Source organism: Micromys minutus (genome assembly GCF_963924665.1).
Source record: "Micromys minutus genome assembly, chromosome: 9".
NCBI classification, from domain to species: domain Eukaryota; kingdom Metazoa; phylum Chordata; class Mammalia; order Rodentia; family Muridae; genus Micromys; species Micromys minutus.
The window spans coordinates 18139443-18159846 of record NC_137978.1 but is presented as its reverse complement, the minus strand read 5'-3'; the positions used below and the strand labels follow the sequence as shown (position 1 = coordinate 18159846).

Sequence of the window (20404 nt, the reverse complement as noted above, 5' to 3'; positions counted from 1 at the left end):
GGGACTGCAGAAATCAGGTCCTGAAAAACCCTACTGGGTGTAGGGAAGGAAGCCCTGGGGAGAGATCTATCAGAGCTGACTTCTAAAATGCAAAAAAGAGGGCTTTAACACAGCAAGGTGCTATTCAATTATAAGCTGAGGAAATAAGAACAGAGTCTGCATTTTACAGATCCTAAGTCTGTTTTTCAGTCTCCACATAATCTGTCCATTCATCCATCCATCCATCCATCCATCCATCCATCCATCCATCCATCCATCCACCCACCCGTCTGTCTGTCCGTCCGTCCGTCCATCCATCCATCCATCCATCCATCCATCCATCCATCCATTCTTCTATCCAGGGATGTAATTTTCTCACATGAATTTTCTTAACCATGGATATATCTGGGTTTCAACCAAAACAAGGACAATTAAGATTTCCTTCCTTGAGGACAGAGTAGTCTCAGGTCAAATGACATCAGAGCTGAGCAAAGAAAGAGTCACTTTATGGTGCACTGCTAGGCATGAACACTCACACTTTAATCCCAAGAGGCAGAGGCAGGTGGAACTCTGAGTTCGAGGCCAGCTTGGTTTACATAGCGAGTTCCATGACTGCCAGGCCCATATGGCTGTCTCAAAGTAAAATAAAAAGCAGGTACAATTTAAACTGGTGAGCTCTTTAGCTACACCCCAAACTCTGCTCTGTGTGTCTACAGAGTTCGGGATGTATTACAGCAGCGAAGATGACACTGCAGCAAGGAGGCACATCACAGAGCATGCTGGGTACCGTCTAGATAGCCAAAATTAAAACGCAGCGAGTTGGTCCCTTTAACTCCTCAGTTCTGGGGATCCTACCCAGGGACCCCTCATACTTGCTAAGCTAGCTCTCTACAGACTTGTAGAATTAAAATGTAAAAACACATTAGGGTCTATGCCTAGGGAAATTATCAACATTTAAAATTTCGGTGGGCGGTGGACCCATGGCAGCTCCAGTTCACTTCTCTTCAGCACTGGCTTGTCAGGGAAGAAGACACTCAGCACTGAAGTGTGAAGAAGGCTGGGTCCTCTGTAGTTGCACGGACTAGCATGCAGTAAGTCTGCTGCACAGGTCTTGTGATCCACAGGAAAGAGTTTATTTCATATGTTTTTCTCAGCCGTGGGTCATGAAATGCCTATGCGGGAGAAACCTTTGACCCAAGGTGTCAAGGTGAGATTCACCTGCAAATCTGGATCCTTTTTTTTTTTTTAATACAGCAGGTTAATTAAGGAGACGGGCTAAACTCTCAGGAGAACAGCAGCGACTGTGTAGCATGGGCTCTGAATTTTCGTGAATAAAGTTGGGATGCATGCCTTGCTTGTCATGGAACTTGATAAAAATACAGTTTAGGAAGACACAGAACTAACAAAACCGAACCACTGAGTCATTTCTGTAGTCTGTGCCAGGAGACTGGAGTTTCCCACTACAAATCTCATTTTATTCTTACCCTGGAGTTGTTACCCTAATCCAAACCATCAGGCACCCCAGCCTTCCCCATGACACCCCCTTTCTTATTTTTCTATGGCCAGTTTTGTCATAGTCTCTCAATTTTGGCTCAGAAATAACTTTGGAATGCAGCCATGCTTTCTTTGTCTTAGAACCAATATTCGGTTGAAAGCCTTGTCATCTTCATCACTTAATAACCACCCAAAAGGATCTTCCTAAGCATTACCAACTTTAATAAATCCTGGTGAGTTCCTTGCTCACTGCACACCAAAAACTGTTGGCAGAACAGCTGAGCCTCACACTAACACTGTAAGATAATCACTTTTTAAAAACAGTGTTTCATCAAGAGGGAATGTGGAGAACAGAGAGGTTTAGTACCTTGCTCTAGGCCACATAGCTGGTAAGGAAAAGGTTTGAATGACGAATGAATAATGTTCTAATTTCATCCATCATTGTTACCATGTACTGGAGAATCAGTTTGAACTTCTAATCCTGTTGTCTTCACCTCCCAAGTGCTGGGATTATAGGTACCCCCTTTTGTAGCAGTGGGGGGTTGAAGCCAGGGCTTTGTATGGGCTAGGCAAGCACCCCATGGTAGAACTACATTGTTCCTAATTTAACTGATTGCTATTTTTATTGTTACTCTGTTTCTTTCTTTCTTTCTTTTTTTGTACTGGGCAACACAATTACCTGGTACAAAATGCAAACCCTACATACTGAGAAGTCTCTGGTGGTACCTGGCACAGCCAAGTTCTCTAGCAGTGTCCCAAACAAAGGCTCACATGCCGGTTCCCTCTTTTTCCTTTTAGCGTATCAGACAGTGTTCTGTTCTATCTCACACTCTAGGATACACTCTGGCACGGTGCCTTTCCACTTAACAACGCATACCGGGGACCGTTCCAGATCAGCATAGGCGAGCTTTCTCCTTAGAGACTACAGATGGTCTATATTGGGCACGAGCACTACCCCTCCCCCGCGCTCCACAAAGGGCTAGACAGTAAATATTTCAGGCTTTGGGGTCCATATGGTCCCTGTTCCATATGTTCCTGCTTCTCTTTTTTACAAAAACATTTTGAAATGTATAAACCATGCTAGCCCCTTGGGTCATACAGACACAGATTATGGACCTACATATACTTATCCCTGAGCTTCTGGGTTCTTGACTCACTTTTCTGTGCCTGCTCTTTTTCTATTTTACCCTCTGCTAATTTTCTTTTGCTTCGTGGCCTGGAACCCAGGACAGGTGCATGCTAGGCAAGTGCCCTGCTGCCAACCTCCATCTCTAGCCACATGGTCCCTTCTCGAACGAGATGAGCTGTGTTATTGCAAAACATCCAGAAGCTGCCATCACTCTCTAAGTCCTTTAAAGCTCCCCGTGCTCAAGAGCTGGCCAGCATGGACATGATGCCTCGTGGGGTACACTTATCTCCTCCTCTGGGTCTCCTGCACTGTGCAAGCTCCTCACGGGCCTCTCTGCCTCATTATTACTTTGAATGCATTCTGGATGCTCAAACCACAGCTGGGATGTCCAGTGGCTGCTTGCTGCCCAAGAAGAACCAACCTCCCACCATCTAAAGGGCCGCCTTCCTGCTCTTGTCTCCTGCTCTTGGCTCTCTCTGTCTCCAAACATGCTAAGCTCATTTTCGCCCCAATGTTGCTGTGCCTTCGGCAGACTCCTCCTCAGTTTGAAGGACAGCACCTCAGCAAGGCTTTCCAGAGGGCTCTGCACTTCCCCGTGCCCTCATCCTCCTCTGCCTCCTCTGTCCCTGTGGCTGCTCAAAGCCCAGGGCACTGTTGACCCGGATGAACACAGAAAACCTTCTGATCTGATGGGTGGGTAAAGAGCCTCAAGCCAGTTTGCACTTCCTGGTTTAATTATGGAGTTTTGGTTTCTTTAAAAAAATCACAGAAATATTATGGGAATATATTTTTGTTTCATTCCCAGGTGAGAGAGATAGGGCTGCTTCAGACTGTCCACAGCAGCTGACTATGATTTGCCTTGTGCTCTAGCAGGGGTGTGACTTTGGTCATCAGTAGGTAGTTTCTGTGACTGTGACGTTTGTGGACTTTTCCAGAGGGTATAAAAATGGGAGGGCCCCAAGAGGTGGGCTAGGCTGTTGGTTGTTTGCCATTGGCTGCTGTTAGCCAGGGTTTGTTAAGTTGTGCACAAAGAAGAAATAGCAAGAAGAAACTAGACAACTTGACAGTGAAGATTAAACTTGCCCAGAGGAACTCGATGCCTCCAATCAGCAGGAAGTAGTCTGACAACAATGTCACCCCTTCTCCTCTATCCTTCTCTCTCTCTCTTTTATATCTAGTGTGAGAGGGTTCAAATTGTGGAAGCAAAGGGGTGGGGAAGGGTGGAGGAGAGAAGAACCCACACAGTAGCCGGAAGCTTGGTTTTCAGCTTCCAGATCTACTATCTCGATCAGCAATCACTAAATATAAGATTTTGGACACCTGCATTGTTTGCTATTTTATTTTTCTTCTCTGAGTGACAAATTCCTCCCATCCATCAATGCCTAGTTAAAATGTCACATGTTCTACAGAGCTCTCATATATTCCCCAGCTAGGATTGTTTTCTGGGGCGGGGCTGGCTTCCAGAGCCCTCCATGATTAATCTGGGTTGTTATTAGCTACCAAATGTTTGTTAGCTAAATTATTTATATCCCCAATACTCTCAGGTATACACACACACACACACACACACACACACACACACACACACACACACACACACTTATATAACTCCCTTTCACTTACTTCCAAGGAATCCTTTAAGGAAGGGGTGAATGCTGTTTGAGCAGTGAGTTTGGGCATATGACGTAAGCAGCTAGCACATGGCTCTATGCCAAAGCCACATTTAGCTCCTACAATAGCACCAATGAGGTAGTATTTTCAGGATTTATGCTTGAAGGAGGAAGAGGAAGAGGAGGAGGAAGAGAAGGAGGAGGAGAAGGAGGTGAGTGTTCAGTCAAGTTGGCAGCTCGCCCTGCGGCTTTGGAACAAACCAGTAGGTCACCCTGTAGTCTGCTATGCTGATGACTTTTTGATAGCTTGACTACTGTCCAGTCGAGCCAGCACAGTACACAAATCTGCCCAACTCCATGCCCTGCGACCTGGGGCAGCTCAACGGACAGGGGTCAGCAAGACTTTCACTCGCCTGCAGCAAGGTCCTCCCTTGAAGGGATACAGATGTCCCTTGGCCAGCCAGATGGAGTGGCTGGTGATGAGGTGTCTCTCTGTACACCTGTGACTGTGCCAGCCCCGAGGGCAGCCAGATGTCCTTGGGGCCTGCCTCCTGCCACCACATGCTGCTTATCCATGTGGACATAAGCCACTCTGCCAGATGATCCGTGCTGAGCTGTCGTGGTGGCAGCCCAGGGCTCTGGGCAGCGGGGTGAGAAGCAGGAAGGCAGAGGACACAAGGGCAGAGAGCGCTGAACTCTTCAGATAAATGGAAGAGAACTTCCTTCTAAATTACTTTTAGAGATGAGGGGCAGCAGGCAAGAAATTACACACTGTTTTGTAGAGGGCAGACGGCCCCTATGGCAGAGTATTTCTTGATATAAAAGAGAAAGGAGATGCTAGAACACACTGCCTGTAGTCTCTGTTTGCCTTGGGAGCACTGTGTAATAGCTCATTGGGAAGCATTCTGGGACAAAACTGCTTGCAGACTTTAGAACGAGGCTATGTAAAGTATGGTCCTTTGGTCAGAAGCACCATCATCACTGGGAAGCCAACTTCAATCCATGCCTTGGGCCTCACTACAGTGCTTGAAAGTCAGAATCACCGTCTTCCCCACCAACCTGAGACTTTGGAAGCACCTTTCTATCTGTGATGGAGGATACTTGATGAGATACAAAACCGAGGCTCCATACTTTACAAGTTCTGGCTTATTTGTTCAGGAAAAAATCCGAACGCCCAGCAAGCACCACTTGGTTCTGCCCAGTGTTTGAGCATCTGTCATCTGAATGCCAGATCATCTGGCATTGTAGTGGAAGCAGTCGGGGACTGCATTTGGACGTGCCTGAGATGGAGTCTTAGCTTACTACTTGCAACTAGTTAACCTGCTCAGCCACATCATCTCAGCCAGCTTGGCTTCATCGGCTGTTCAGTGGAGGTGCCAATGCCAAGTACTTTTAGCTGCGAGATAAGAAGATGGCTATTCCTAAAGCATCTAGAACCACATATGGGCACACAGTAGGTGTTTGATAGATGTTAGTTATTACTACTTCTTGGAAGAACAGTTCATTGGTTGTGGTTGAACTCTGGGTGGGGCCAAAGAGTATTAACATCAGAGAGATAAAAGATCTCACGAAGATGTGGTGACTGTGAGATATATATGTTATTTAGCACTGAGTTTAAAACCATAGCCACCAATCTTTATCATACATTAGTGTGTATGCCTTTTTATCCCGAGGCATCTTCCCTCCCCTTCACCCTGAGAAAACAATAACAGAGAGTTCGGATGTTCATTCGATGTACACAGAGGTCGCCCCATGTGAGGCCCTGGGGAAGACACATATAATCCAGATCCCCCTTGATGTCCATTCAGTAGGGAGCCGGGCCACCAAGGAACACGTGCTGTCACGCTCTGACGTCTTACCGGGGCATCTGCAGCCTCAATGCTGTGAGAGAGGTTTCCATTCTGCACGGGTTCTGAAGCTTCGCTGGATGGTGTCATTTCCACCTCTGTGCTCGTGCTGTTGGGCAGCTCAATTTTTTCTGCGGCATAATCTAAGCACAAAGAAAACGATGAGAACCAATGGGTATAAAGGGCCGCATTGGAATGAACGTTCTAAAATGGTGGTCAGGGGACAAGAAGGCATCTGAGGCGTGAAGCTGGGGTTGTGTATTTATTTTATTTTTATTTTTATTTTTTAACTATTTAGCTTCTGCTGCCTAGTGTGCTCTGGCTCACACGTGACACTATTGGAGGCCCTATCAGCTGCCACACGTAATGGGGCCATGCAAGGATGCAGATATACACTGTTAGACATTTAGATACAGACTGTGGATAACTGGATCACTCCTACAGTCATACCTTCCTGCAAAGGACACTGTCCATGATACCACATTCTAGGCTATGCTCTGTCACAACCAGTCTGCCATCTTTGTCAGGCCCCCCTTTCCACCGGACTGGAACACCTCCTGTATGGTGAATGGTTCATTGTGGCTGATGGCCAGGAAGGGTCCTCTGCTTTCTGCTCTAATACTCTCAGGCTCCAAAACTGCCCGTGCCGGGAGAGGATGTGGCCACCTGCTTTTTCTTACAGCCCAGAGAACGCTCACAAGCAAATTCTGCCCTGGGTGTTCTGTTCCAAGAAATGCAAGGGGGTGGGGGTGCTGAGACAAGGACCGTGGCTGAGTGAGAGAGCAAAGCAGAGAGAAGCTACAGGTCAGCAAATGCAGTCATGCTTTCCTGAGACAGGAGAACAGGCTCAAAGGCTCTGGGACTCTAACGTTAGAAACCAGATGTGTCTGTATTACTATTCTCACTCTTCTCCTTGTGCTGTAGTTGCCTCAGCAACTGCCTCCACCTCTGTGGCATCCAGTTTCCTGGCCTGGAGAATGCTGGTGCTCTTTATAGTACCACCTTGACTGCTATTGCTGCTACCACTGCCCACCGATGGGGAGCACTCAGAATAAACGATCGGAATCTATGTCACTGTGATTGCTTTTGGCCAGGTATCTTTTTTCCAGTGCTAAGAGAAGCCCTTCCAGGTGACCAGTGCCCCGTCCCCATTAGGTTCAGCTGGGACTTAAGCAGGGGTGAAACAGAGAGTCTCTCACTGAGGCTACAGAGATGGCGCAGCAGTTAAGAGCATTTGCTGCTCTTTCAAAAAACTAGGTTCAGTCTCCAGCCCCTGTATCAGGTGGATCACAACTGCCTTTAACTACTGCTCTAGGGGGTCCAATTCTCTCTATCCTAGGCTCCATGGACACCTCTGTGCATGTGGGTCACATATAGACACATAAAATAAATATAAATCTTTAAAATTAAGATAAAAGAAAGGCTATTACTGGCACCAATTCTGTTCAGGGTGAGGAGGGAATGAGTCAGAAGTCAGGGGGTCTGGACACCAGTCTGCTAATCTGTGCTGGATGTGAGCAATCACAGGATGCTCATGGGAGAACAGGTTATTTTTTTTTCTTAGCAATTTCAGAAGAACCAAATATTTCTAGCATGAGTGTGTTAGAAAACAGAGCCCAAAATCTCATCACTTGGTAGGTAGATGTAAGACTGTCACAGGTTCAAGGCTAGCCTGAGTTATATGGTGAGACCCCATTATGCCCTCTTCCAAGAAAAAAGAACTTCATAAAAATGTTTGGTTTCAAACAGTCAAGTACTGAAAGTCTTAGGAAAATGCTCATGAATTTAACCATGGTGTCCTGAGGTACAAATGAGGGTATGGAAAGTGTAGGGATCTGGGCTTTCCCGATCCACTCACACAGGACAGAGGGATCCAAAGGGGCTTTTGATCCTCTAGGATTGACATAGACAAATAAGAATCCAGTTTCTATGCACAGTCCCTAAATTGAGTGTGCTTTTAAACCACAGCCTTCATTGTCACAGACACAGGAAAAAAAACTCCTGAGGTTTGGACAGCATACGTTTTTGATACACACTCCTTGTGTTATCAAGGGTTTCACTGGTCCCATCAGCAGGGCACTCCTTGGGGTTATTTGTCATGGATGATTAAATCTAAGCCTACACTAAGCCTACACTCACCAGCATGCAAGAGGAGGTCTGGGAATGAGCCCAGCCACATAAACCATTCTGTTCCAAGCTACTCCATCTTACAAAAGAAAAACCAACAAACAGAGTTGAAAAAGTAGCCCTGGTAATTGAACCAGAAAAATCACACACAGAGCTTAGCTGGGAAGTAACTTTTCCCTGTCTTTTTTACAATACAAAACCAAAATTCTGCTCATTCTGAAAAAAAAAAATGTGTCCAGGTTCACGGGAGCAGAGAGGATTAGACAAAAACCCGTAACTCATAACCCAATCCTAGTTAACACTTGAACCCATTCCCGACCACTTTCTCCATAAATATTCAACTGACTTTTAACTGTTCCTTGGCTGAAATTTTGCCTGGGTTAGACTTCAGGATGGTAGGAGAGGCAGGAAGTCTTTTATGGAAGTATTTTGAGGGCAAAACTGTTGAGATTTGTCTGCAGATAATTTTAGTCACTTGGGCAATAGCTTCGTTTACAGCATGGATCCAGATTAGGTTAAATTTAGTCTGAATTTAGAATTGAGAGTTATATTATACTTACAGGCAGGAGAGAAGGAACATGATACCCCAAGTTAAAATAAGACGCCTGAATGTCACAATCTGGTCACACAGAAGTTCTAGAAAAGTCAGCCAAGACAGACCTAGGTTGGTTTTGCCTAGCTTTTTTATTATTTTTTGGCCTATGTATGTTTGTGATATCATGTGTACATGTGTTTGTGTGTCTGTGTTGGTGTACATGTGTGTGTGCACATGTGTATGAAGGCCAAAGGTTCATATTCACTTTGTTTACTAAGGGTCCCTTATGGAACCCAGAATTTGTTAATTTGTCCAGTCCGGCTAGCTGTCTTTCCCTGGGGTATCTTCTGTCCCTGGCTTCTAAGTGCTGAGAGTATAGGAGGGCCCACCACTCCCTTCCAGCATTTGTGTGGGTGCTGGGATCTAGGCTTAGGTCCTCACACATGGCAAACGTTTATCTGCTGGTACATTTCCCCAGCACTGATGGTGCTGAATTCTTAAGAAAGAGGAGGTGGCATAGACTTAAAAGCACCCTGTTGGGTAAGTGAGTAGTGATTGGGATGATGGTGCTGGGAGCAGTATCACAGATACATCATCTGATCACCAGTCGAACATACAGAAGCAGGACTCCCATCTCTAGCTAAATGCTAATGACATAGATGACTTGGGTGTGTCTTTCTTATTGTGGCTGTCTGAACAGACTGTCTGGTGATTTGGTTACAATTACTCTTCCCTGTGGATTCCCTTAGCGGTACTGGAGACATACATGTCCATTCCCACCCTGTCTCGGGGGGAGAAGAACTCATTTCATTGTTTAGGAAGGGAAGGGCCTGAACTAGTAGTGAGGCAGGGGTTCCACACTGGATCTGTCCCTCTGCCCCTCTCCCATACCTACCAGGGAAGTACAGGGGGGTGGGTCTCTCACTCACCCACATGATTGGCAGCCCCATTCTGCCTCTCACTCTCATCCACTTGGCATTTCTTCTTGGCAATCTTGTGGAGAATTGAAGCTTTTTCTCTGAACCTCCCTGAAGCAAGAGAAAGTGGCAGGAGAGAGACAGAGTGAGGAAGGATTGCAAGGTGGGTGGTCTCTCTACGAGTCCTTACAGCAGTGACCACACCTTCTGTCCAGTCCAAATGCCTTTCAACCTGTGTGGGGGTGGGGCGCTTTCTTACCTCGGTGGATTCTTCAGCCAGGTTCTCTATCTGAGAATCTATCTGCAAGCTGCAGGGCCATGGGGGGGGGGGATGTGACTCGGACCTCTTCCTCCCCTCCGGCTGCTCACAAAATGCATGAGAACATGGATCCTTTTCCAAACCACCTCTACCGCTGAAACCCCAAACAAGGCTGAAGACCCACAGCTGCTTTAGAATGAAATGCTCGTTCCAGATCTGCTTTGGACCATGGCTGGGAAGGAGAGCCAAGCCAAGCAGCCCTCCTCATTGACTTTGGCTTCCAAGCACTCGTCATGACTGCAGCTTCCAAAGGAGTCAGGGACAGACATCGCAGCTCCCCAGAAAAGCTGAGTCAGCTGCAGTGAAAGCAGGAAGGCTGATTCCATTTGGGGGTTAGGGTAAAGAAGGATGACTGAGCATGTTGGTGACAAGGCACTTCGGGAAAGGTGCTGGAAAAGAAATACCGTGCTCAAAGCAACCACCGTAAACAGCTGTGCCACAAGTATAGCGCACATCTCCTCCTCATTACTGACATAGTTAATGGATAGATGCATGCGACAAAGCACACGAAAACAGTCATGCAAAGTGTAGTGATTTAAGGACACGAGGCACATTTCTCCCTTTAAATCTTTGATTTTCTTCCTTGGGAATATTCAAGGTACGAAAGATTCTCATTTCTAAATGAGCTGATTACTGCGTAGATTCCAGCATAATGTGTACCTTAAAATACCCACAATTTTCTACTGGGCCTTCTTGTTGGTTGTGTTACCTAACAGCATATTATCGGGGGCAGGGGATCTTATTCTACTTTTCAAGTTAGAGTGATTGAACATGTGGACGCCTATGTGAAGGTGACACAGGATAGGGTCATTTCTGCTCACAGCTCTGTTAGCCACTAACCCAAATCTCTCTTTTAAAATGTATTATGAGCAACATCAACTCCCGAATTTAAATTTATTTTGTGTTTCAATCCATTGTATTTTTAAAACTTTTTTTTTTTTTTAATTTGGGAGGATGTACCCAAATGTCAGAGGGCAGCTCATGAGGGTACATTTTCTCTTTCTGCTACGTGGGTGCTGGGGATGGGAGGCAGGCTGTCAGGTTTGGTGGTCAGTACTTTACCCATGGAGCCATCTTGCCAGCCTCTACCTAAATGTCTTGCTATACAAAGATGTTGGTCTAGACATTGAGTGTGTTGCAAAACGGAGCTCCCCAAAGGTATTGGGGGAGGGGGCCGGAGGTGTCATGGACTGTGTGATACCTAATTTTGATGGTCAACTTGATTGGGTGAGTGAAATCTAGGGGATTAGTTTTGTCCCTCCTCGTATCTGAGTGTATTTTTAGAGAAAACAGACTGTTCTTGCCTTATCAGTGATTTACTTCATTGATGGATTAGACATTTGAGTAGGCCGGTGGAGGTGGTGGGAACTGTGGTAGTCAAGGTGGCATTGCAAGGAGACACAACTTTGCAGAGAACTAGATCCTAGCCCTTTTCTGTGACTTCTCTTTGCTTCTGGGCACTACAAAGTGAGCAGCCTTTGCCACAGGGGTTCACTGCCATGATTTTCTGTCTTCCCTAGGATCTAAGCAAAGGACAGGTGACAGGGAACTCTGAAACCAGGAGCCAAAATAAATCTTAGCTCACTTTGAGTTGTTGTTGTTTTTTTTTTTTCTCCAGAGTGTTGTCACTATATTGGAGAACTGACTAATTCAGACTGGAAAGGAAGGATTAAGGAGATGGGCAGACACTCATCCTGGAAGGTGGTTTGAGCTTATCTATTTTTATTTAATCTCCGTGGTAAACTGTGGGAAGAAGGGAGGGAAGGAAAGTCATTTTGGGGATAGATAAAGAAGGGAGTGAAAGGAAGCATAGAAAGGAAGGGAAGAAGAAAACTATAAAGGAGACGGGTAGACGTATGGGAGGCTGCCAGTGACCCAGCAGATGCCAGGCACTTTCTGGATGTCTGGTGATCGTCTCTGAGCACTAGGCAGCTGGGGAGGGTGGCTCTTAGGACCCTCAAATCCTAAGCTTAAAGGGGTCACTTTTCCTGGCAGACAATTCCAGGGAGTCCTCAAATCATGTGTCTTGTAGCCAGGAGAGGCAAAAGGAGGTTTTGCAAGTCCCTGGAGTTTCTGCTAACAAAACTCTTTCTGCTTGGTGGGGGTCCACCTTTGAGCTTAGGTCACCTTGTCTGTCTATTAAATAAGGAGATCAGATACATTGTTTTAAAGTTTGTATGACACAGTAACAAAGTGGGAAGGGGTGTTGAAGAAGCAAGCCTGTGAAAACCAACATAGCCCAACCAATGCCCTTAGGTCACACAGCAGAGACAATGTCCACGTTTAAAGGATTCCTTCCATGGCTTATATATGTGCCAGAGAGAAATGATTTAAAAAATGGACCCTCAAACATGTCCCGTTGTGGCCACTCACTTTGTCACAAAGCATCCTTCAACACAGAGTTGACCATACCTGGTGTGGTTTTCCCAAAGAACTATGTTGGATACTTTACACCGGGTGTGATGGTGGGGCTGGGGTGTTGGGAATCCTAGCCATGTGACCACCAGGGAGAGCTTTCTTACTTGTGTGTCACCATTTTCCCCAAGGAGGGTAGCAGGTCTTTAGTTTCCTGTGCTATGGAAAAAAGGTCCTGGCCTGTTGCCTTTTGCTCTTGGTGTTTGGTCGAATAGGCAGCTGAGCCGGCAAGGAGCTCTTCAATTTCTTTTCTTCACATGCTTCTTCCCACTGTCCTTAGTCCTACTATTCTGACATGGGGACTATTCTCATTCTGAGAGCTGATGCTAACACCCACATCCAAAGGGGTTTTGTCTTGATGTTTAAGGATTTTTGGTAAGGTCCACCTTTCGTGTTTAGTGAGCACACTTCTGAGGGTGGAAGGTAGAGCTGGACAAAGGAAGCTGTGCTCAGTTCAGCTTGTTTGATTGGTGCTGGAGTTTCAGGGAATCCTCTAAACATCACCTCTAAGTGTTAGGCTCACATTTCGGTGGGGGCCCAGAGGATGGGCGTAAGAAACAACCACGCTGCTTTGTGTCTGGTAAGAACAAATCAAGACACCTTTGAATACTTTTCAAGGTGAGTGATTTTTTTAGCCTGATTCAAAGCAGCTTTAAAAATATTCCCTGCTGTGGTGCAAACCCTGAAGGTGTTGTCTTTTTTTTTTTCTTTTTTATAGCGACAGATATTTGTATACTTAGAAGCCTCGGAAATAGCAAACTCGGCTGGGATCGTGAGGCACCTACGTCAAACCTGGCACACAATTTTAGTATAGTTTAGTTTGATCTGAAATGTGCAAGAGTACCAGCTGAGTGTCCTCACAGGAGGGTGTGTTGAGGGGGTGGTCAGGAAGTTTGGAAGGAAAAGATGGGAGCCGAGGGCTTCCTGGGAAGGAGAAGGAATTGAGAAAAACAGCCACCAAAATCCTTGGCTGGATCACTCCAAGGTAAAACAGAAGTCTCAAGCGCCACCATGACAACCTGGTCACTCAAGGGTAGGAAACTTGGCTTCTGTTCTGCTACCAATGAATTAAAACAGCCCCCTGGAAATCCCTTCACTTTCCCCCCCACCAAGTCTGTGACAGGCAACTGTCAAAAGGGACCCTTGGGTCTTGTGACTAGACTAGGTCCAGACTGTCAGAGCCTGAGTTTCCATCAATGCAAACAAACAAACAAACAAATAATAAAAAATGGGACTAAAGAGACAGATGTAAATGGAGCCAGACACTTGAAGAGAAAAAAATGAGAGGGGGGGAAGACAGAGAGAGAGAGAGAGAGAGAGAGAGAGAGAGAGAGAGAGAGTGTTGAAAGCACAGCCCTTCAAGTCTATTTCTGTGTTTTCAAACCCTTCTTTTCTGTCACTTTCTTTGAAGTTCAGGACTTGGCAGGTAGCTTTGAAAGCCAAAGGTCACTTGAGCTCCGGTCCTGTCCCTCATGACCGTGTACTACTTTGTCTTTTCTCATGAAAGGTCGGACTGGAATCCAGCCGACAGGCCTTCCTCATTCTGACAAGGCTTTGACAGCCCAGGGGTGTTGCCTCGGGTCTCCCCAGCACCCCTCCTTTTCTTAAGCTGTCCACCAGCCAATCAGATGTTTCCATTCTCACATCCTTTCAGCCCACTTCTCACTCCAGCTCTCACTTCCTGAGTCCCACCCTGAGCGCCCCCCTACAGGAGCGTTTCAGCCAGCTGATGTGTCCTCTTCATCCCCTACCTCTCTGTCAACCTAGCACCTCGGGGGGGGGGGAGAAGAGATAAATTAGGTCATATTAATCTTTTTTTGATTGATGGTCCACAATGCATCTCCAGGTCAAAGTGAAAGTACAGGTCCTTATAGCTGCCTGCAGGATTCTATCTAATCCCTGACCACCCTGTCCCTGTCAGCCCTCACCCCCTTCTTGGTCTGCTCCATTCAGGATAGCCCCATTCCCCCTGTTTCTTGAACACTGGGCAACCTTCCACTCTGGACCACTGCACTGGTTGGTCTGCTCTGTGCAAAGCTCTCCTGTTAGAAATCACTCTTTCTAGTATCTGTTCAATGGTCACCACCTCTTCTTGCCTTCCCTGAGCCTTCCCTGCACTCTAGCATTTCCTATCCCCAGCTTATTTCCTCAGAGGCAGAATATATATATATACATATACATATATATATATATATGTATATATATATACATATATATATATATATTTCACACACACACACGATATAATAATCATCATTCTTACTGTTGCTTATGTGTTATTTTCTACAGGCAGAAAAGCTGTCAGGGATTTTTCCTGTTGTTCCCTCTGTTCCTTCTTGCTGTGTCCTCAGCACCCTACCCAGTAGAGCTCAGTAAAGCTTGTGCTCCTCATCCCAAGGCAAATAGATAAGGTTAGACTTCCTTCCTAGTGGCTAGAACCTAAGCTCAGTTCTCTCGGAACCTTCCCAGGTTATGGCTATGGTGGGACTGAGACCACCCAACATGAGAACCTGCTATCATTACACAGGTGACAATGGGGATAGACTGAGTACTTATAGCCCAGAGATGAAAGGCTTCTTCTGTCAATTTCCAGGGCCAGCTCCCCAAAGAGTCTTTGGGATGAAAGTAGAAGTGTTGTGGAAACCTGGGGACAGAAGGCTGGGTTCTGCTCCTCCTTTCCTATGTGTCACCTAATTTATAAGGGGTTAATCTGAAGTGGGCACCCACTCCAACTTTTCAGAGTCATTGGTCTCATGACATTTGTCTACCAGTGTGTCAGCCTGTGTCAAGCTTCCTGGCAACATACCCATTTCACCACTAGAGGGTAGACTTCACTGAGGAGGGGCATTCTCCCAGCCCCCTCTATTCCCCAGTAAAGCCAGGTTTGTGGGGGTGGAGAGACAGTTCAGTGGTTAAAATCAACAACATCAGGTACATCAGATGCACACTACAATGAAGCTCTACCCAAAAGCTCATGGTAGCCTTGGAAATCTTAAGCAAACCTGTGCTACTGTTTCAGTAGAGTTTGGTAGCTTTGTCTGGTGCCTCTGGAACATTTACAACCTGGATTAGTCACAGGCATTTCAGATTCCTACTCTAACTGTAGCTTCTTGATGGCTGTGGTGTGTGTGTGTGTGTGTGTGTGTGTGTGTGTGTGTGTGTATGTGTGTATGTTGAGCTCAGAGAATAAAGGTGAAAAGGCCCCTTGGCACAGAGGCTACCTAGCAGCTAGGACGGACAAATAGATTGTTTTATAAGTTCTGTGAAACAGTAATTTCTTAATAGGGACTGGCTTGCTTTTTATTCTTTAAAAGAAAGTTATTTTAAAAAATTTAAAGATAATAATTTTATCTTAAACAAAACATAGGATTTTTATTTATCCCTAAATCTGTTTTTGAAAAGCAGTTTCCAAATTTACTTCCCTCATTCTGAGGATCATCATGAATTTACTATACTATTTACTTATTATACCACATTGATATTAATCAAATTGAATTACCATTGTAAATTGTCACTGGTCAATTCTGAGTGAACTTCATAGTAGGAGTGGTCAACATAATTCGAGCGTCACGACATTTATTGGTTTGACCATCTGATTAGATCTGTAATGAGTTAGAAGGCATCCATCTGGTCAGTGTGAATTTATTATGTTATATCTCTGAGCTGGTTACCTCATCATGGGGAGAATGATCACACTTCTGTAAACATATTGAAATATTTTCAACATTTTACAAATGTTGGAATTTAAATGCTGACATTTTTGCTTTTATCCTTTCTGGTTTACAGACTTTCCTCTCATAGATGTTGTATCATCTTCAGTCTTTAGCCTCCTCTCGGGTTCAAGGTCTCTTTGGGGCCTTCAGTTCCTGTTGGCACTGCCCTCTCTTCTTCCTCTTGCAGGTACCCTACTTGGAAAACCTGGCTATTCTGGTCCTACATCTGCACTCCATGCCTGCCAGCATCTCTCTGGGCTACATGCCCTTGGTTATTATTATTACTTTTTGCCTCCTCATGACCTGATTTCTTTGTAGCATTTGCCCTTTTATCCCATCTTCAAAATCATTGTAATTTTTCACAACCCCTACGGAGCTCTTCAAATATTAGTAATCCTCAGAGCTCCCCCTGCACCCTTGTACCTCTCCTCTCCCGAGGAATCCTGAATGTCCATGAATCCCAAAGTCCAGACTGTTCTCCAGAAGACTGACGCCTCCAGTCAGAAGCGTCTCTGACAAACTCAAATGCTCCAGATTTGGGGCATCATCTCCCTTCCTAGGGATCTGCTCTTCTACCTGTCCAAGCTGCTGCTGTCTACACTATAGATAGTATCCCACACCCAGACACATCTTAGCTCTCTCTCCAGGGCTAACACCCCATCAATGCGGAGACCTTTGACTTTACCTTTCAAGCTTGGCCTCCTTGGCTGGTGTCTGCTCTAGCATCTTCACTGAACTCCAGCGTCTATACTGTTTCCTTCATCCCTCTTCATCTCCTACCTGGCTCCCACTGCTCCTCACTAAGTGGTTTATCTTACTCTTCCAAATCTCATCTTAGACACCATAGCCTTCAGAGATCTCTTTCTTCTAAGACAACCTGTCCTATTATGGGGGTTCACCAGAGATCCTTCAAGGCATGTTTCTGACTCTCCTTAGCTATTATTTGGGCATTGAGGAAGGGGTTGCTGTATCTGTCCCCTAACGTTAGGCTTGCTCTAGCATTGGGGTTTGTGGATGTGGCACCATTACCATAAACATCAGAGAAGGGGTTGGTGGGGAGGAGTGTGGGTTTTTCTTTTAAACTCAATTCTGTGTTTACTTCTGGAGAGTGGGTAAGAAAGAGGAAAAGCCCTAAGGAACATGACAGAAGCCTCGGGAGACTGGTTAAGTTCACACTTTTGGTGGATTTCCAACATTTAGTAGCACTAACAGATAATGTGGTCATCTTTGGAAAGTGGTATCTAATGAAATTCAGGGAGTGTGAAGTATGCAAGCTAAAAACTTTGCAGCACATCTTTAAGGCAGGGTCTCAGGAAAACTGGCACTTCCAGCAAGGCCTATCAGGGAGTTTGCTCTGCTTTCGAAAATTTATTCTGTGACCATTTTCCTGCTCCCAGGCAAAGAGGTCTCAGTGAAGCCTCGTTCTTAGATTTGGCTTTCTGAGCTAGGTGGGCCTGCACACAGAAGCCTTAAAGTCTCTCTTGGTTTCTATCCCCAGGTCCTTGGAGAGAGCCAAGAGATTAATGGATAAATAGACACTATTGATAAAGTAGCCGGTACACCCAGAGACTTCCAGAACTTAAGTCCAGTATTTTCTAATGGGAGGCAAGGTCTGGTCCAAGGCAGTTGATTAAGGCGCTGACCTGGAGTAGGTCTCTGTAAACTGGTTATAAAACACAGAAACTAGGAAAAAAACCTTTGTCTGTTGATAAGGCAGCATATTACCCAATGTTTTCTCTTTACATAAAGTAAGACATTAGATTCACTAAAACTTAATTGGCAGCGGTCACTATTTTGTGGCTTTCTTTCCCCTTTTGGCATGTAATCTGTTGTCATCTGGGTTTCTTGTGCAAAAGAATCGCTTTGAGTTCCTGGGTTGGTTTGCTTGTTTTTCATTCCCCTCTACTTCACACTGCTGTGTGGTACCTGCACATCTTATGGCTTTTCCGCAGAAAGGCAAGCACAGCCAGAACTCCTTAACTCAAGGCAGAGAGGCCCGTGACTGAAATCCTACAATTCAGTTCATCTTAGAGTTAATCAGAGGAGAACTCACCATCCTTAAGTCAACATGCCAGCTTCCTATCCGGGATGGATTCTCCTCCCTCCCTCCCTCCCTCCCTCCCTCCCTGCCTCCCTCTCTCCTTCCTTCTTCTCATTTATTTATTTTATTAGCACAGGTGTTTTCCTGCATGTCTGCCAGTGCACTATGTTTGTGTGTCTGATGCCCACTAAAGCCAGAGGAGGATATTGGGTCCTTTGGGACTTGACTTACAGATGGCAGTGAGCCCCTATGGGAATTGAACTCAGGACCTCTGGAAGAGCAGCTAGTGCTCTTACGTGCTGAGCCATCTCTCCAGACCCTCTTTTTTATCTTCACAAACACACACACACACACACACAGTTCTATGTGTGTTGGGGGAATAATTTACAATGACAGTATTTCGGTTTGACTGATGGAGACGAGGCAACCTAACCTCGTGAGCTCCAGGGATGTCAGGAACAGACAGGGCGAAGCATCACAGTTTGCCTTCTGCTGCCATTTAACACCTACATATGCAGTGTGGCAAAACCAGCCTGAGCTTGCCAAGTCTGATCTTTCTGCTTTTACTGCTGACAGTTTAGATCAGGAAAATAGGATGCAATGCATTTGAGCAGCAGATGTATTCTCATAGGAAGAACTCCCTGGTCCCAGTCTTCAGGAGGATGGCAGCTTTGCCCACAGGGTTGGGGCTGCTCTCTCTGACAGACCCAGTTCCCAGAACTAGCTGCTTAGCATGGTTATGCATATATTTTTTTGTTGTTGTTTGTCTTCTGAAGATCCAGTCCCAGGGAGATACTTGCCAGAATACATCCCTGAAGAAGTCATAGTGAGTTCAGATATCTGTTTTCTGGATGAAACCCAGCCTTCCAGAAAGCATCTGTTCAAATACCTCAAAATTCTCTGGCCATGAAAAGTTGGACTAGATGGATTTAGCTGTGAACTGAATGAACAAAACACAACACAGTACTGGAAATGGTGTCTGTGTATGGCCTCCTGCCTTGGTCCTTGGAAGATAGGGATGGAAATGGTGCCTGGGCGGTGAGGTTCCAGCACTCATATTGGATGACAGGTCATGGTGCCTGCGCACAGTAGGGTTCCTGCTCAGTCACTGAAAAGTAGAAAATGCCATGGTGCCTGTGTACAGTAGGGCTCCCCCCTCTCTCGCTGCACAGTAGAGAGGGCAATGGTGTCCCTGCACAGTGGAGATCCAACCTCCATCACTGGGATATAGGGAGGTATCAGTGTTTCCCAGGTTTTCTGTGAGGGTGTCAGGGGTCTGGGATTGGATGTCCTGTGTAGGAGAAACAACCTTCTCACTTTAAGAGGGCAGTCACTCCAACCAAAGCTGTACCCTGGCTTTAACTCATCTCTGCTAAAAACTCAGGTCTCTAAAACAAGTAGGTAGAAGGTAGCTGTAGGGCACCTATCTACTTTGCCATGGAGTCAGGAAAACATCTCTCTTCAAAGGGCTTATTTAAATCCCGTCTTTGAGGCTCTCCCGGGTACTGCCACTAGGAAAATAAATTGGTGAGGCCATAAACGGAGGGGACTTTGGATGTGTCTTTCAGATTGTGAGATGTGTATGCAAGTTCTTTTGACCTGGCATCCCTACTTTTCAGCATTTGTATTAAGCATATGCAGCTAGACAATAGGTTCTCAATCCGTGGGTCTCGACCCCTTTGTGGTTGAATAACCCTTTCACAGGGGCTGCCAGAGACCATCAGAAAACACAGATATGTGTATGATTTATGACCATAGCAAAATGACAGTTATGATTGGGGGTCACCATAAAGAACTTTATTAAAGGGTTGCAGCCTTAGGAAGGTTGATTGCAGAGGAGAAAGGAAATTCATAGTCTTTCCTTAAGGAGTGCCTTCCTTTTTACTTTTGTGTGCATGTATTTTTTTTTAAATAAAAAATAGTTTTAATGAATTTAAAATGAACTTGTGACTAGAAATGTTTACTCTGGTAAATGTCTGGGTTGGTCATAAAAAGGAAATGTATCACCTTCTATTCTTTCAAAGGTCTAGTAGCTGTTGTGTTACTTGTGAACTGGATCAAACAATACTTAAGGTATTCTCTTTAGGTGTGTGACCCAGGAGGCACCAACGACTCCTCAGCTGAACCAGCTACAAGGCCAGGTGTTGGGAGGCTGGAGTGGATGGAGCAATGCCATTCTTCCTAAGGGACAGTTGTGGATATGAGTGAGGGGTGTTCAACATCTGATCATACCTCTTCAGAAAAGGCTTGTTCCTTCCTAAGCAAGGCCACCCTGCCT

The 20404-nt window shown here is 45.6% G+C and overlaps 1 protein-coding gene across 3 annotated transcripts in view; it reads right to left on the bottom strand.

Annotated features, from left to right (window-relative positions):
• SLC24A2 (solute carrier family 24 member 2) overlaps positions 1–20404 on the bottom strand; it is a gene marked incomplete at both ends in the record, with an annotated part of 226804 nt that overhangs the window by 30244 nt on the left and 176156 nt on the right. For all 3 annotated transcript variants that reach the window (XM_080921633.1, XM_080921634.1, XM_080921635.1), the window contains 2 exons: positions 6072–6190; positions 9651–9749. In XM_080921633.1, coding sequence (XP_080777759.1) covers positions 6072–6190; positions 9651–9749 — 218 coding nt within the window. The remainder of the gene's footprint in view (positions 1–6071; positions 6191–9650; positions 9750–20404) is intronic.